Source organism: Saimiri boliviensis, chromosome 14 (genome assembly GCF_048565385.1).
Source record: "Saimiri boliviensis isolate mSaiBol1 chromosome 14, mSaiBol1.pri, whole genome shotgun sequence".
Classification (NCBI taxonomy): domain Eukaryota; kingdom Metazoa; phylum Chordata; class Mammalia; order Primates; family Cebidae; genus Saimiri; species Saimiri boliviensis.
Window position 1 is genome coordinate 83,438,626 of NC_133462.1, and position 18,534 is coordinate 83,457,159.

Consider the following 18,534-nt stretch of genomic DNA (forward strand, 5'->3'; position numbering starts at 1 on the left):
CTAACAAGGCTTCGTGATTCACACGTCAGCAACATCACCACTGAGCGCCTCTCTCTTGCGCCCATCTGTTTTAATGGACCTTCCAGGTGACTGCCATCTCCCGAAGCTGAACCACCACTTAAGGTACTGACACTACAGCAGTTTTCTCCACGTGGAATCGAGGCAAATGTGCATTCTCCTGGCAGAGAAGCGGCTCTAGACATCCTCAAAGGGGCATTAACAAGAAAAACCCCACAGCTTTAAAGTCATCAAATTCAACAGAGTCCACCTCTGCAAACACACACCAAGTCAAAGTTTTCTCCAAGCCCTTTAATATTCACTTAAACAATTGAGGCACAAGCAATAATAAAACTGCAACTTTTAACGTTACAAAAAGATTCTGTATGTCATTTGCATGAAATACCAATTTTCTCAATCTCTTCTGCAGTAACATCTCATTAACACTCTGGTCCACAGGTTGATTTAATCAAGTCAGAATGGCAGGCAGAAACATGGTAAAATAAACCAAACGTTTACTGACTGCCTACGATGCACACTCTACTAGGTTTTACACACTTTACGTAAGAACCAAGTTCTAGTTATCAGTCAACAGGCCAGCATTGCCACAGCCAGTCGGTCTGTTTTAAATGTCCTTTCACTTTAAGTACAAACTGTGAAACAAAACAATGTATCTTTGCCCAAAGAAGCATGTCAACTGTTGCACTAATACATTATTTCCCATTTCCAAAGTTTTTGTTTTTCCTAAGTGTGCAACATTAGCACATGGAAACATTCAAGCTGTTTATTACTCCACTGAAATCTGGTTTTTTTTTCGTTCTCACCTGCTGAGAACCATTTGGCCAGCATCACGACGATGACCTGATTCTATCACCCTGTAAAACTTAAAGTGGGAACGGATAGTGTTTGACAATTATATTTCTGGGAGAAAGAAAACGCTGATTTTTTTTTTTTCCTTGATACAGCTAGCTTTAAAAAGTGGTACTTCCTCTTAAAGCACCAAAGTCATTTAAACAAGAAAATATACTTGGCTTAATGAGCTATAAAATGAAGGCATCATTGCCTTTTCAAGCACTACAGCGAAGCCAGAATGTTGAGAGCCAGGTCATAGTGCACTCCAGTTCCCAAGGAAATGGTGTTTCTGCCCTCCCCAAACCTAAGCTGCCCATCACTCCTCCAGCCAGCCCTCCTCTCTGAGCCGTCAGCTGCTTGTTCCCTTTCCCACCCCTGTTCTCCCTCTAACTGCTCCTCCTATGTATGTCTGGACTGGTGCCTAAGACTTCTTAGCTGCCTGGTTAATCACTGACCAATCAGCACTACACTGCTTTGGATATGGGCTCCCACTAGTAAAACTGACTGGCATGTTTGTACTGGCCAGTCCCCACCCCCCACCCCCACCAAAAAGCATCCTGCGTCACCAAAAAAGCACTGTTTAACGGTTCAGGATCACAAACCCTCAAGATACCCAAGAAAAGTCCTTAAATGTGAGTCACCTAATCTAATAGTAGAGGTAAGTTCAGAGATGAAGTGTGACTTGCTCAAGGCTGTGCGGCTAATTAGAGGCAGAAACTAGAACTGTGTTTCTCTTTCCACTGCACCACAAAAACACAAGATTAGGAACGATTAAGTCTGTAAGTAAACCAAAATAAAATACCTAGTACATAGGACGTCTTTGGGATCTCTCCACAGACTTTTAGACAGAATAAAGGCAATTTTTACAATGAGAAATGTTATTCAGTCCCACAGATGCCACCAAGTACCAAGGATCCTTAGTTCTGAAACGGAATCTGTGACTATGGAGAATATGTCACTATTCGAGAATAAGAGGTCCCACCTGCTCCATCCTTTTCAAGTTTTCAGTCACAGGGTTGCAACTTACTCTCATCATTTCACAAGATAAATTAATCAAGTTGAAGTAGGATTAAGGAGGTACACTGAAGATAAAAGCAAAAGGCAAAAACATTTTTACAAGCAAATCATCCCAGTTACCTTAAAAGCTTCAGATTAATTTACAGAGTAGTGACAGAATCATGTAATTTCAGTGAAAATCAACAATAGATAGTTACATCATTAAAAAAAAGATCAATTTGGAAATACTAAGTCAGGCAAGCATGCAAAATTCAGAATATAAAAAAACGCAAGGCCTGGTTGCCCACATACATTCCTCAGGTTAAGGTGGATTTAAAGATGCTCAACAGAACCCAATGAACCAGAAGCTGAAAGGGACACTTCAGTGATCAGCAGTTGCATTCTCTCATGTAACAGAGCAAAGTGAGCACGCATGAACTGGCGAAGCTCACCAGGCTAGATTAGGGGTGTACATAGATCTAATTCCCGGTGCTACCTACAACTACGTATATTTAAAATACAAGGAGAAAAATACCCAAAACACATTAAGCCCACTGATTTAAACAAAACACTTCAAGACTGATACACAGAAAGGGAATGGAATCAACGCAGCACAGCAGCACACCTCACATATTTATGTCTCAGATTAAATGGAAAGAAATGATCACTCAAAAACTTTAATGCTCAGTTTTCGCAAACACGATCAAGTCTATCAAATTTCCAGATTTACAGCAAAAGGTATCAGTTAAAATTTTAAGTGTATGTTCTTCATTCTTCAGTTTCTCCTATACTTTTTTTTTGCCTGTCCTTCAAAACTGAGCACTGCATATTTTTAACATAAGCCACTGTCATATATACAGTTTAACTATGTTTCAGGAATAAACAAAATCCATGATATTTCAGTAACTCATAGTGTATTTATAAAATGAAAAGCTATCAAAATACACTTTTCACTGGGAAAAATAAATAAAATAGACAAATGGATCTACACAAAGTAAACATTAACTTTGGTAGATTTCAGTGTAGTTCATAACAAGCATTATTTGCCCTTATTCCCCCCAGAGCTGCTCAACTACCAAGAATTTTTAAAATATTTTTAACTAAGATCTTATTAGGTTGACATTTGTTTCTCATTCCACGTCATCTTCAGCCAAGCTCTGAGCACTTACAATTCTCTGAAAGAGAAAAAATTTTTTTTTTAAGTGTCATAAGCATTGAATCAGGATTCTAAGTTCAACATAAAAGGCTCTTTGCAGTCAAAGAATCCGATCTTGCTAAAGTTCACCCACTCTGCATTTAATTCAAAACGTAACACTTTACACACCGTCAGCATCCAAGAAAACGATGATCATACTACTGTCAGTCCCATTTCAAACGACAAGTTAACAAAGGAGGCAGAGCATTACATTATATGATTTTTTAATTCAGATGGGGTCTGTCACCCAGGCTGGAGTGCAGTAGCACGATCTCGGCTCACTGCATGCAACCTCTGCCTCCTGGGCTCAAGCGATTCTTCCCACCGCAGCCTCCTGAGAAGCTGGGACCACAGACTTGTGCCACCATGCCTGGCCAGTGCCACCGTGGCCAGCCATCATACATAACATTAGTCAATTATGTAACTAAAACCAACAACAATTTAAGATCTCTTTTCACTCCCTGGCAAACTCAGAACACTAATCAGTGTTTTACAGATCATTTTGTGCCCAAGCATTTCCCATTTTTAGCACAGAAATGCTCATAGGCTAATGAAGAAGGAATAGAGTACTCTCAAATTAGCGTTCTGAATATATTTCCAGATAATATGGGATAACTGAGTAAAGGAGGCAGGCCCATTTTTATAGAAAGGAATTAGACTTCGTAATGAATTCACAAATAGGGCAAAAGATATTGCCCTCGGGCCAATTTTCCAAAAGTACTATGCTATGCTGCCTTTCACACAGCATATGGTATTAAACTGACAATGCCGGTAGGAATCCTCTAGAACTAGAACCCCATTAGTCTAAATAAAAACAATTTAGACCAAGTCCTTGGTTTTTCAACTCGTTCCCTCAAATCATTAGGACCTTTACTTTCTTCCCAGTCCTTTTCCAATTCAACTGAGTAAAAATAAGTTTGAAAACTTAACCAGTTACTAATTACAAAGTTCTGTAAATACTTCCTACCACCACTCACTGTTTTTAATCACACCAACTTGGGAAATCAACACATGTAATAGCCACATTATTCCAAAAAGTAGAATCATTTGGGTGCCTTGAGAAGAACTAAAAATGAACAGAATTTTTAACTAACTCCTAATTTACACAAAGTCTTTTACAGTATTATAATAACGGCATTTTGCATTTTTGAGTAGGGATTTGGGGACGTCGTCGATAGCTCCAAACTCAAAGCACACCTCAGCAGAAGCAGAGGCACTGAGCCTTCACACAAGTGAGGTCAGAGGGAATCCATGCTCTCATGTACCCTCAGGTCTAGGCTACAGCTATCTAGGGTCATTTGTCAGATCACCTGACTGAACGCATGGTCTCCTGGAAGAGTACGCAGAAAGCTAGTTGTACAAAGTAGCCAAGAGTGACCTGAATTTGGACATTTGAATATGAAGACCTGAGACTTATCACTAAGACGCACATTTCCTCATCCACCTCCAGGGCACAATCGCTAGATCTGATGCCCAGTCATCTGGATGTTTACCATTAGGGAAGAAAACATCAAGCACTGACATCGCCCATATTGTTTTCATTATACAAATGAGTTTATTTCATCATGTTCACCGGGCTCATTTTAAAATGTCCCTAATTATTCGATTCAAAATCCTACTCACTTTTATGTCATAACATTTCAATTCCTTACCTGACTAATTGTTGGGAGCTTAGTCAGAAGCATCTGGAACACTGGTGGTGGAAGAGTCTGCTGTAAGACCTGAAGTAACTGCTGTGGCTGTCCACACACAGCAATTGCATTCGTCAGATGATCTACTCCCTTCTCATATTCACCTGTAAGATTTACATAAAATTACACGTAACTTGAAAAGCCTTGGCCTTTGCCAAAAATTAACTTTACACACTACCTTCCAAATGACGCCGACCAAAAACACTAGGCAACTAAATACTTGAAATAACCTATAGCGCCTTCATATCAATAAACATTATGAAACCACTAACAAGAATGAGTCAGACTACATGTACTGATATGGAAGTGTTTCAAACATACATACAGAAGGGGGAAATCAAGGCATAAAAAATATCAATGCATATTACTATTTATACGCTTGGAATACTTCTGAAAGACTGCATTAGACAATTGCTAACAATCGAATAGTACTTTTCTGTAACAGACAACTAGAAGACTGGAGCCTGAGGTGGAAAGAAGCCCCAATTTTACATTAAGCCAACCCTCTGTACTATTTGAATGGTATCACACGGGAGGAAAACAAAATTTTAAGTGATACTAGTAGGAAAAATGGTCATACTAATTAAGTATGACAGGACAAATAAAGTCATGATTAACACTGAGTGGGATTATTTTTTTCTCATTTATTTATGAATTTCCTTTAACAGACACATTACTTTTGAAAGAAAAAAAATACTTAAGGCTTACAGTTTTTCAAAGTTCACTTAATCCAACAAACATTATGCATCTGCTATGTGCTCCTTTTAAGACAGGCTCTCCCACTGTCAAGCAGGCTGGAGTACAATGGAACAATCTTGGCTCACTGCAGCCCCAACTTCTGGCCTCAAGTAATCCTCCCACCTCAGCCTTCCAAGTAGCTAGGACAACGGGCGTGTGCCACCACACCGGGCTAATTTTGCTTATTTGTTTGTTTGTGTTTTTTTTTTTTTTTGTAGAAATGGGGGTCTCACTACGTTGCCCAGACTGGTCTCAAACTCCTGGACTCAAGTAATCCTCCTGCCTCGGCCTCCCAATGTGCTGAAATTATAGGCATAAGCCACCACACTTAGCCCTAATTCCACTTGAAATAAAACTCCAAAAAACTGTCCCAAATTATTTGAGCAAAACTATACTGTTAAATATTTTAAATTAAGCAGTCTTCTATATAGGAGGTTCCATGAAAGAAAATATCTTAATGTGCATTCCATAACAATAACTTTATTACATGTATTTTTAAAAAACAACAATACAAGCAAAGGGACAATTCTCCGCAAGTCTCTCACATTTCTGCACTTCCGAGCAGAAACGTTCACTGCCTTTGCTCCAAATTATCTTCTCAAGGATGTTGATACAGTGAACAACCTCAGAATGTATAATGCCTCCCTCTGGAGCAAAAGCAGGTTTGCAACATTACCTATGTGTAGGGAAAGGGGCCTATGTCTACTGCTCATCATAAAAATTTAGCTTCCTTAACCTCAGGGTTCCTCTCCTGTATGCAACCCACGACATGTGCAGGTGTTACCTGACCTTCTGCAATGCCTATACAACTGTGGCCTGGGGAACCAGTACAAATGCCAATACCCTTGTTACTGTTACTGCAGTGACTAACAAGCTATCCTTTGTCTCTAGCCCAGTGGTCTCACGTCTTCTGCCAGCATCCATGAAACTGGGGCAGACTATACTTACTAGCATGCAAGTTAAGGTAAATCTCAGACCTGGCCAGGCACGGTGGCTCAGCTGAGATCAGGAGTTCAAGATCTGCACGGTCAACATGGTGAAACACTGCCTCTACTAAAAATACAAAAATTAGCTGGGCATGGTGGTGCACACCTGTAATCCTAGCTACTTGGGAGGCCGAGGAATGAGAGTCGCCTGAACCTGGGAGGTGAAGGTTGCAGTGAGCTGAGATCAAGCCATTGCACTCCTGCCTGGTTGACAGAGTGAGACTCCATCTCAAATAAATAATAAATAAAAATAAATAGTGAGACTCCATCTGAAATAATAAATAGCTCAGACCTTTTGCAATTCTTAATACCATTAAGATCATTTTTTACTAAGTTATTTTTATTTACCAAACAATTTTCCATGATATAAATTCACAGTTAACTGATCTTAAAGAGTAAGAATGGGCTCACGCCTATAATCCCAGTACTTTGGGAGGCCAAGGCAGGTGGATCACTTGAGTTCAGGCACTCGAGACCAGCCTGACCAACATGGTCAAACCCCATCTCTACCAAAAACATTAAAAAAATTAGCCAGGCGTTGTGGCGCATGCCTGTAATGCCAACTACTCAGGAGGCTGAGGCAGGAGAATCACTTGAACCTGGGAGGCAGAGGTTGCAGTGAGCTGAGATCTCACCACTGCACTCCATGTACTTCAGGTGACAGAGTGAAACTCCATTTCAAAAAATAAAATGAAATAAAGAGAGAGAAAACAATTTCAAATCAACCTTACTAATTTTCCCCCAGCAAGCTAAGGATATTAAGTATGTCTTAGGGAATATCTCTACCACCATACCCAATGCACTTGACCCTGTCAGCTGACGGCAAGCCTGGGTATCAGGACAGTCACTCTGGTGTTCTTTCCAGGCCTTAAATCTGGTATATGACGGTATATGTTTTTTGTTCTACCAACTGGCTGCTGTGGAAAGACTGAGAAACATTTTGGGTAAAATTTTGAGTACTGCGGGGTAACTGATGGCACCTGAGTGTAACTAAAGGCTCTCAAGAGCTTTCTTAACTCGACCGTCATCAGAAACAGGTGAATCTCCACTGCCAGTGTGAGGACTACGACCGTCCCATCTACGTATGTGTCGGGATACTCCAACTGTGTAGGTCACTGCAGGCACCATCTTGCTTGATGGTGGCCAATTCCTTTCCCAGGTATTGAAATGATGTAGTGATACCCATCACAAGAGATCCATCCGAGGGTTGCAGTGCTCCACTGACAGTTAGTTTAGAACTGTAGCAATCAAAAGATTGGCTAAGTCAGTTCCTGCTTGTGAATACACACCATCATTAAATCTCTTCTAAACTTGCATTGTCGATTACCTCATCTGCAGATTTAGCAACAATGCTGAGGAGGATACATCGACACCACCTCAACTGCAGTGATCCTGTCGTCTAGAGCTCTCCCTTCCTGGGCAAAGCAAATGTTTCTACAACTTTTGCTGACTGGATGGCCACATCATAAGTGGTATCATTTTGTTAATACAACAGCACCAAGATCATGAAATCCATCTATCATACAGCATAGGAAGATCAAACCCAGTGTTATATGATGCAAGGAACAGTGCAACTCAGTATGAGCACTGCTTTAGCACTGCGGGGGATGCTCTCCCTTTCCCCAGTGCCTGGGTCCTCTCTCTAGGATTGCTGGAGAAACAAGTGTGATGCCTGTAGGACACCTGGAAATGTTTCCTGATTGGCACCTATCTCGCACTCCTCTGCAGTTACACATTGTTATTTATACAGTTTTTAAGAGACAGTGTCTCACTCTGTTGCCTGGGCTGGAACGCAATGGCACTATCATGGCTCAATGGAGCCTCAAACTCCCAGGTTCAAGGGATCCTACTTCAGCCTCTGAGTAGCTGGGACTACAGGTGCATACTACTGCACCTGGCTTATTTTCTCATTCACTGTAGAGATGAGGGTCTCACTTCGATGCTGGTCTCAAACTCCTGGCTTCCAGCAATCCTCCTGCCTCAGCTTCCCAAAGTGCTGGGATTACTGGCATGAGTCACTGTGCCTGTCCCTACTCACTGATTTTTAATCTTTCTGAGTCTGTCAGCAATTTGAGTACTGTGACTCTTTAGGTCAACTTAATTGAGCAATTCTATTTATATCCAAAAAGTATTAAAACACTAGTTGCCACAATTTTAAATAAATTAAATCCTTCCCATAAAAGAAACAAAAAAACAAAAAAACCATTCACACACAAATGCCCCACATCATGTAGTTCAATTCTATCTAAATCTACTGATACAGCAAACAGATTTAAAAATTAAGGCCGGGCGCGGTGGCTCAAGCCTGTAATCCCAGCACTTTGGGAGGCCGAGGCGGGTGGATCACGAGGTCGAGAGATCGAGACCATCCTGGTCAACATGGTGAAACCCCGTCTCTACTAAAAGTGCAAAAAATTAGCTGGGCATGGTGGCACGTGCCTGTAATCCCAGCTACTCAGGAGGCTGAGGCAGGAGAATTGCCTGAACCCAGGAGGCGGAGGTTGCGGTGAGCCGAGATCGCGCCATTGCACTCCAGCCTGGGTAACAAGGGCGAAACTCCGTCTCAAAAAAAAAAAAAAAAAAAAATTAATACTTGATAGCAGTTTTATTAATGATAGCAACTACTTCAAATCTACTATTGAGATTAAATTTCTGAGTAAATTATGGTTCTCAGGTGAGTCAATTTGATAATTTAAATTTCATAGTTTAAAGACTGACAGAATAATTTTTAGAAACTTCTTAACACTGTTGATGAAATAAATGAAGTACAATGTAATGAAAAGGCTAAATTCTGAATCAGATAACAAGTTGGTTCTGAAATAAGGGGTCATGAACTCACCGTGTGACCTTGATTAGGTAAATTAACCTTCTCTGGGACCTGACATTAGCCATTCCTTCCTATAAATACTGGAAAAGACCTGAAGATTAGAGGAAGGAGTTGAGGAGTATGTCCCTTCAGTTACTATTTAGATATTGCACTATGGCTATACATTAGAAACTACTTCAGAGTAAGAGAACCAAACCTCATTTGTAAAAACTTACTGTATCTTCTACATCACATAATAAGAAAACCTAAAACTCACTTAAAATATATTATGGACAACAATATCCCACAAGGAATATTTCTTTCTAGAGCCAGCCTTACACAAAATAATGTTCCAATTATTAAGTGCCTAAAAACTCGTCTTGAGATATCTGGAGTACCTTTTCCAATATCCAAACTATAAAAACAAAGCCCCTTATCATCATAAATTTACATTAGTGTGAGAAATTCTACCTAGTTCCTTAGCTTTTCAGTGACTATTACCTTGAGCTAGTAATTCTTCACCAAGTTGTATTTCTTCAAGGAAGAATTTCTGAACAGCTTCAGCATCTTTAAGGTCAGGTAACTGGAAATAAAAAATTTAATAATCGACACAATTATGCCAGGGGGTATAACCAGGTATCAATAAAACAACAAAAAACTAAGTCACGCATTCTAAAAAAGGATAGAAGAAATTTACTCCTGAAAAACACTTGTAGAAATTAACAGTTTATCTGCACTCAAATGAATAAAAGAAAAAACGGGCTGGGCGCAGCGGCTCAAGCCTGTAATCCCAGCTCTTTGGGAGGCCAAGGTGGGGTGGATCATGAGGTCAAGAGATCAAGACCATCCTGGTCAACATGGTAAAACCCTGTTTCTACTAAAAATACAAAAAATGAGCTGGGCATGGTGGCGAGTGCCTGTAATCCCAGCTACTAAGGAGGCTGAGGCAGGAGAATTGCCTGAACCCAGGAGGCGGAGGTTGTGGTGAGCCGAGATTGCTCCATTGCACTCCAGACTGGGTAACAAGAGCGAAACTCCGTCTCAGAAAAAAAAAAAAAAGAAAAAACTCATTAAATTTGTATTTGAGTAATTCTTAGAAAGCTCTACCTCGGATGTAAAGAGAAAACAGTGCAAAATCTATCTATACCATCTACGTACTTTAATATTTACACTGTTTTGACTGCCATTATTGTAGATTTTTATATAACTGTAATCAATTTGTCCTTCTAATTCAACATTATTTTAATAGTTTTATTTTTTTTTTTGGTTGTTTTTCAGTATTTTTTTTGAGACAAGAGTTTAGTGCTATCACCCAGGCTGGAGTACAGTGGCACAATCCCAGCTCACTGCCACCTCCACCTCCCAGTTTCAAACAATTCTCCTGCCTCAGCCTCCTGAGTAGCTGGGATTACAGGCACCCACCACCATGCCCAGCTAATTATTGTATTTTTAGTAGAGATGGGGTTTTGCAATGTTGGCCAGGTTGGTCTTGAACTCCTGACCTCAGATGATCCACCCGTCTTGGCCTCCCAAAGTGCTAGGATTACAGGTATGAGCCACTGCTTGGCTTAGATTTTACATGCATCAAAGACTGTTTTTTGAGACAGGGTTTCACTCTATCACCCAGGCTGTCATGCAATAGTGTGATCACAGCTCAGTGCCTTCACCTCTCAGGCTAAAGTGATCCAACTACCTCAGCCTCTCTCTACAAAAAGATTAAAAATTAGCTGGGCATGGTGATGCATGCCTATAGTCCAGCTACTAAGGCAGGATTGCTTGAATCCAGAAGGTGAACGCTACAGTGAGCTGTGATTGTACCACTACTGCACTCCAGTCTGGGTGACAGGGTGAGACCCTGTCTCAAAAAAAATTAAAATTAAAAATTAAAAGTGCTGGGATTACAGGCATAAGCCACCGCACCCAGCTTGTATATGTTCTTATTAGCCAATACAAGTGAAAAGACTTAAATTTCTGAGTGGAGACGTCTTTTATGAACTATCCCAGCATATAGCAAGAATTTAATTCTATTCCTGAATCTAAAAATACATACCGGTACATGTTTCACTCTATTTTCCTATGCCCTTAGAAAGAAAAACTTAGCAAAAGCATAATAAACATATTACACATTTTAGAAAGGTAGTCTGAACCTATCAGAACAACAAAGTCGTTCCCTCCCATTTTCACTTCACTATTACCACGTCCAGTCAACTGGCTGTGTTTATACAACTGTTTCAAAATAACAAAATATATTGGGTGACTTAATTTTTCCTTGCCTCAACATGCAACCCCCTCCCCACCACCAAAAAAAACAACAACAAAAAACACTGGCTGAGCACAGATGGCTCACACCTGTAATCCCAGCACTTTGGGAGGCAAGGTAGGTGGATCACGAGGTCAGGAGATCAGGACCATCCTGGCCAACATAGTAAAACCTCGTCTCTACCAAAAATGGAGACCTACATAGTCATTAAAAATAATCAAGAACTCAGGATCTATGAAAAGAAATATTATTTATGTGTGTGTTTGTTTTTTAGACGGAGTCTCGCTCTGTCACCAAGACTGGAGTGCCCTGGTGTGATCTCAGCTCACTGCAACATCTGCCTCTCGAGTCCAAGCTATTCTCCTGCCTCAACCTCCTGAGTAGCTGGAATTACAGGTGCATACCACCAGGCCTGGCTAATTTTTGTATTTTTAGTAGAGACAGGGCTTCACCATGTTGGCCAGGCTGGTCTCAAACTCCTAACATTGTGATCCGCCTGCCTCAGCAGCCCAAAGTACTAGGATTACAGGTGTGAGCCACCATGCCCAGCCAATAAAATCCCAAGTTTTGCTGGGCGCGGTGGCTCAAGCCTGTAATCCCAGCACTTTGGGAGGCCGCGGTGGGTGGATCACGAGGTCGAGAAATCGAGACCATCCTGGTCAACATGGTGAAACCCCGTCTCTACTAAAAATACAAAAAATTAGCTGGGCATGGTGGCGCGTGCCTGTAATCCCAGCTACTCAGGAGGCTGAGGCAGGAGAATTGCTTGAACCCGGAAGGCGGAGGTTGCGGTGAGCCGAGATCGCGCCATTGCACTCCAGCCTGGGTAACAAGAGTAAAACTCCGACTCAAAAAAAAAAAAAAAAAAAAAATTACAGGTTTTATATCCAACTGTGTACTTCAACAAGGAAAAAATCTGTCAGGGCACTGGGATTCTGATCAGTGGGCCTGAATAATCTCGAATAACTTTTGAAATAATAACCCGTGGTTCTTTTAAAGGAAGTTGGAGCAAGAAAAATTAAATCTTAAGTTTTTTTTACTGTATCACTTTGAGGCAGCTAATTAGGAACTTTTCATCTTTTGGTGCAAATGTCTTGAAACCATTATCTTGCCCCTTAATTATCAGGAGTTCGACATCATACAATATGCTGTTATTATGGCCAAGAAAAGAAATAATAAAGGAATCGATAATTTGCACTGGAACTATATTATTCACCTACTCCTAAAAATAAGCTGTATTTTAATTTTATCCCACTTCTCCTCCACCCCCAATGAGCTGTATTTTAAAATAAAAAAGCAATGTCCAGTATCAACTAGCTTTTTCCAATTACATTTTAATTACATTTACAGTTACAGATTTTAAAATAATATTTCTAGAAAATATATAATTTAAACAGAAACCAGACTATTACCTTGGAAAGCCCAGCTCTCTCCTTGGCAAGCTTCTGTTTCTTTCTTCCTACAAGAAATGTAATGTTATATTTTCATTTTGTCATTATAAAAATGGGAATCAAAAGAATTCTAATTGTTGTGGCAGTCATTAATTCCACTTGTAAAACATTTCTAACTCTAGGAATCTATCCCACTCTGGCCTTGTGATCTACCAAAGCCATATGAATAGTTCCGGTCAATGAGCTGTAGGCAATATGACACTGGACAGGAGCATTCTCCTGCCCTTTGGGGCAGAAGATCTAGCAATTCACAAGATGGAGATCACTCCAACAGCTGGACTTCTAAAGTAATTACAATAAGCAGATCAAGTACCCCCTCCCACCAGAGGACCTGTAACAGGGGCAAGAATTAGGGGACTAGTATTAGGAAGTTTTATTACTGAAATATGCCAAATTATATCTTTACTAACTGGCATTCTTAAAAAAAAAAATTGAGGATAAAAAAATTGTTAAACTCTTTACATAGCATTTACATCATATTAGGTATTATAAGTAATCCAGAGATAATCTAAAGTGTACAGCAGGCATATATATGGTGGCTATATGAAAATACTACCAGAGCACAGTATTAAATATGGTACCTGAGCATAGCACTAAATAAAAGGTACCTGAGCATCCTCAGATTTTGGTATCCAGGAAAGTCCTGGAACTAATCATTCAAGGGAAGATTACAGCTTAAGTGATAACCACTAGCCGGGCGCGGTGGCTCAAGCCTGTAATCCCAGCACTTTGGGAGGCCGAGGCGGGTGGATCACGAGGTCGAGAGATCGAGACCATCCTGGTCAACATGGTGAAACCCCGTCTCTACGAAAAATACAAAAAAAATTAGCTGGGCATGGTGGCGTGTACCTGTAATCCCAGCTACTCAGGAGGCTGAGGCAGGAGAATTGCTTGAACCCAGGAGGCGGAGGTTGCGGTGAGCCGAGATCGCGCCATCGCACTCCAGCCTGGGTAACAAGAGCGACACTCTGTCTCAAAAAAATAAAATAAAAATAAAAATAAAAGTGATAACCACTAAAACCTACCAGTGACATAGAGTCTTAACTACTTAGACACTAGTTTTTCATGGGGGAGGGAAAAAAAACAAGATGAGAGTCTTTACCGACACAGTTAAGAAAGTGTAAGGCTCCAATACTTATTCGCTGGGTGATCTTGGGCAAATCTCTCTCTCCCAGGATAAGGTCTGCCTCACGGTACAGGACTACAATGAGGAAAGCCATGAAACAAGCAAATGTGCTCTGAAAACCCTAAAGCGCTCTACAAATCCAAGTCTCAATGCATGAGTGAAGAGGTCTGCCTCCCTGCAAACAGATGGTTAATTTACTATGGTCAAGGTACCTTAGTCAACCCTTATACACTGGATTTAATCACACCAGCATCAGATGCCAACTCATCTCCCATAATAGAGTGCTACCACTGTAAGGCTTAAATACAATTCTAGCCGTTTCAACAGAAAATATGCATTAAAGTTGATCTTATGTATTAATTTGAAGACTGCCAATGTTTCTAACTACCTTGCCTAAGTGTTCATCATGGCACAATTAACTGTGGGGAAAAAGAACAAAGAACATAATTCGACCCTCCATTTGCTTATGGGTTTTTGTTCCCTTAAGGCAGAAAATAATGAGTGTTACCAGCCAGGCAAAGTGGCTCACACCTGTAATCCCAGCACTTTGAGAGGCTAAGGTAGGCGGCTCACCTGAGGTCAGAAGTTCAAGACCAGCTTGGTCAACATGGTGAAACCCCACCTCTACTAAAAAATACAAAAATTAGCCAGGCATGCTGACTCACACTTGTAGTCCCAGCTACTCGGGAGGCTGAGGCAGGAGAATCGCTTCAACCTGGGAGGCAGAGGTTGCAGTGAGCTGAGACCAATATGGAGAAACCCTGTCTCTACTAATACTAATGTTATTTAATCCTCACGATTAACACTAAAAGAGGTTACTGGGCACAGTGGCTCATGCCTGTAATCCCAGCACTCTTGGAGTCCTCTTCTGGTGGATAACAAGGTGAGGAGTTTGAGACCAGCCTGGCCAACATAGCGAAACCCTGCCTCTACTAAAAGTACAAAAATTAGCTGGGCATGGTGGCATAAGCCTGTAGTCCCAGCTACTCGGGAGGCTAAGGCAAGAAAATCGCTTGAACCCAAGAGGTGGAGGTTGCAGGTAGTCGAGATCGCATCACTGCACTCCAGCTTGGGTGACAGAGTGAGACTTCATCTCAAAAAAAAAGAAAAAAAAGAGACACCAGCCTGGTCAACATGGTGAAACCCCATCTCTACTAAAAACACAAAAAATTAGCCAGGTGTTGGTGACATGTACCTGTAATCCCAGCTACTCGGGAGGCTGAGACATGCAAATTGTTTGAACCCGGAAGGTGGAGGCTGCAGTAAACTCAGATTACACCACTGCATTCCAGCCTGGGCGACAGAGGGAGACTCTGTCTCAAACAAACAAACAGAAACCCCGGCACCTCAGAAATGAACATGCCAAGTTTGTAGGATCAACACTGAGAAACACAATTTACTAAACCAGAATTAAGGGAAAATGACAAAACTGATCATGATGAAACAAATTCCTTCTCAGAAGAAATTAAAAAAAGAAAACACAGGCCGGGCGCGGTGGCTCAAGCCTATAATCCCAGCACTTTGGGAGGCCGAGGCGGGTGGATCACGAGGTCGAGAGATCGAGACCATCCGCCCATCCTGGTCAACATGGTGAAACCCCGTCTCTACTAAAAATACAAAAAACTAGCTGGGCGTGGTGGCGCGTGCCTGTAATCCCAGCTACTTAGGAGGCTGAGGCAGGAGAATTGCCTGAGCCCAGGAGGCTTAGGCAGGAGAATTGCCTGAGCCCAGGAGGCGGAGGTTGCGGTAAGCCGAGATCGCGCCATTGCACTCCAGCCTGGGTAACAAGAGCGAAACTCCATCTCAAAAAAAAAAAAAAAAAAAAAAAAAAAAAAAAAAACACAAAAAAACTGATCATGAACAACCCAGGAAAGTGGAATTTAGTCAAAAGTTGTGTGTGTGTGTGTGTGTAAAAGTGCGTGACTAGCTGATAATATATATATTCTGGAGACAGAATCTTGCTCTGTCCCCAGTCGGGAGTGGAGTGGTGCAATCTCTGCTCACTGCAGCCTATGCCTTCCACATTCCAACAATTCTGCCTCAGCCTCCCAAGCAGCTAGGACTACAGGCACATGCCACCACGCCCAGCTAATTTTTGTATTTTTAGTGGAAATGGGATTTTGCCTCGCTGGCCTCGAACTCCTGACCTCAGGTGATCCGCCCACCTTGGCCTCCCAAAGTGTTGAGATTACAGGTGTGAGCCACCAGGCAGGGGACGCAGGGCCGCAATTACCATTAAACAGGCTGAGATTAAATAAATTTTACTTGGTAACAAAAACATCAAACAGCAAAATAATTCTACTCATTAAAAAATCTCTGGCATTCATCAATTACCATGTGTGAGGAACAGTACTAAAACTATGCAACACCAGAATCAGATGTCTGATTCTGAGTACTAGTTAAGATCAGCGCTGGAATCACTGCCCACACATGGCTACTGAACACTTGAAGTGAGTTGGTATAGCTGAATTAAATAACCACAGTTACTTAAGTAAACAACAATCCCTTCTTTGTACTTTCTGGGCTTTAGTTAAACTTACGTAACAATTTTAATTTCAAAAACTGCTTTGGCTGAACAATAAAGCTACAAAAATATTTCTCATTGCGATAAATTTGCTCTTCAGTGATGCCAATGAAGACTCTCCCAAAATTCCAGGTGGATCACAACGGTTTTCATGACACGATTCCCCTCTGGCAGACCTCTCTTAGAAGATGTCGCAGGTATGAAATAAGACTGAGCCACGGGAGAAGCGCAGCCCTTTGGACTCCCCTGCAATTTCTATAGCATTCACTCATAACTTGGAAGCACCCTAGAGCGAAGCTACCAAGAGGGTTTAAGAATGCAACAATGGCCGGGCGCGGTGGCTCAAGCCTGTAATCCCAGCACTTTGGGAGGCCGAGGCGGGTGGATCACGAGGTCAAGAGATGGAGACCATCCTGGTCAACATGGTGAAACCCCGTCTCTACTCAAAATACAAAAAATTAGCTGGGCATGGTGGCGCGTGCCTGTAATCCCAGCTACTCAGGAGGCTGAGGCAGGAGAATTGCCTGAGCCCAGGAGGCGGAGATTGTGGTGAGCCGAGATTGCGCCATTGCACTCCAGCCTGGGTAACAAGCAAAAACTCCGTCTCAAAAAAAAAAAAAAAAGAATGCAACAGTGAACGGGGCGCGGTGGCTCACGCCTGTAATCCCACCACTTTGGAGGCCGAGGCGAGCGGATCATCTTAAGTCTAGAGTTCGAGACCAGCCTAACCACCCCGTCACTACTAAATACAAAAGATTAGCCGGGCGTGGTGGCGGCCGCCTATAATCCCAGCTACTTGGGAAGCTGAGGCACGAAAATCGCTTGATCCCGGGAGGCGGAGTTGGCAGTGAGCCGAGATCGCGCCACTGCACTCTAGACACAGCAAGACTCCGTCTTTAAAAAAAAAAACAAAAACAAAAAACAGTGCAACAATGATACCGCACTGAGCATGCGGATTTACCCTCAAGCTAAAATCCGCAACAAAATGCACGACTTTTGAGTTAGGAATAGAGGCTTAAAAAGATGAACGACAAAGAGAGACAACCTCCTCCCCACGCTACACACACCGACACTGTAACACAAATTAGAGTGCATACGCACGGCTCAAGTGTTTGGGGAAAACGAACAAAATGGGAAAAATCCTTCCTCCAAAATGGAGGGAATTCCTACCGGGCACTGGAGCCCCGGGAGCAGCGCAGCCAGCGCCATCTCCTCTTGCCAGCCGCACCACGCGGTCACCCTGCGTGACCCACAGGCAGGTGGGCGGTAAGGACCCCTTGCTTTCCAAGCTGGCACAACCCTATGAAAGGGCCGCGGCCGGAGGCAGCGGGCCCGGCCAGGGAAGAGGGGACCCACTCACGTTCTCGAAGCCTGTTCTTAAAGTTGGGGTCACTTCGTCTTTTGCGGTCGAAGTAGATGCAGTACCCGATAAAAAGGGCCCCACATACACCGGCGGCGATGGCACTGTTCCGACCCACCATCTTCTCTACAACGCGGAGCGTGAGCGATGGCGGCAGAAACCGCGAGGGAGCTGTGGGCCCCAAACCCCCAGAGCGGAGGGCGCAGCTCACACCCGACGCCCGCGGGCCAGGAACTCCGAAAGGCCAAGAACACGCCACTTCCGGTCCCAATCAAGTAAGGACCCCGGGGTCGTCTGCGGCAGTGCCTGAGCAGAGGCCCTTGGCGCGGCTCCTGCGCCTGCGCAATGGGCCACGCCAGCGTCCCCCGGGCGCCCCTAAGTATACGCTTTGGAATCGGGAAGATTTGCACGTGACCGCGCTCTTATCTTCAGACGCGCCAACCGTGCTGTAAGGAGATGGGCGCGTGGCTGGCGTGTACGTACACACAGGACTAGGTGACAGAATTGTTTCTGACAAAGATGCAGGGTCCCAGACTGCGAATGCTTCATTAA

At 42.6% G+C, this 18,534-nt stretch overlaps 1 protein-coding gene and 1 non-coding gene across 2 annotated transcripts; both read right to left on the reverse strand.

The window, feature by feature from the left end:
• Window positions 1-288: 288 nt before the first annotated feature.
• On the reverse strand, window positions 289-18,246 carry TOMM20 (translocase of outer mitochondrial membrane 20). The gene is made up of 5 exons (XM_003940790.4): window positions 17,983-18,246; window positions 12,934-12,980; window positions 9,763-9,844; window positions 4,693-4,835; window positions 289-3,020 (listed from the first exon to the last, which is right to left on the reverse strand). Exons 1-5 carry the CDS (start codon window positions 18,101-18,103, stop codon window positions 2,976-2,978), a joined length of 438 nt encoding a protein of 145 aa, XP_003940839.1. The 5' UTR covers window positions 18,104-18,246; the 3' UTR covers window positions 289-2,975.
• On the reverse strand, window positions 16,809-16,944 carry LOC120362118 (small nucleolar RNA SNORA14). The gene has a single exon (XR_005578113.1). It is a non-coding gene; the product is annotated as a small nucleolar RNA SNORA14 (small nucleolar RNA).
• Window positions 18,247-18,534: the final 288 nt, after the last annotated feature.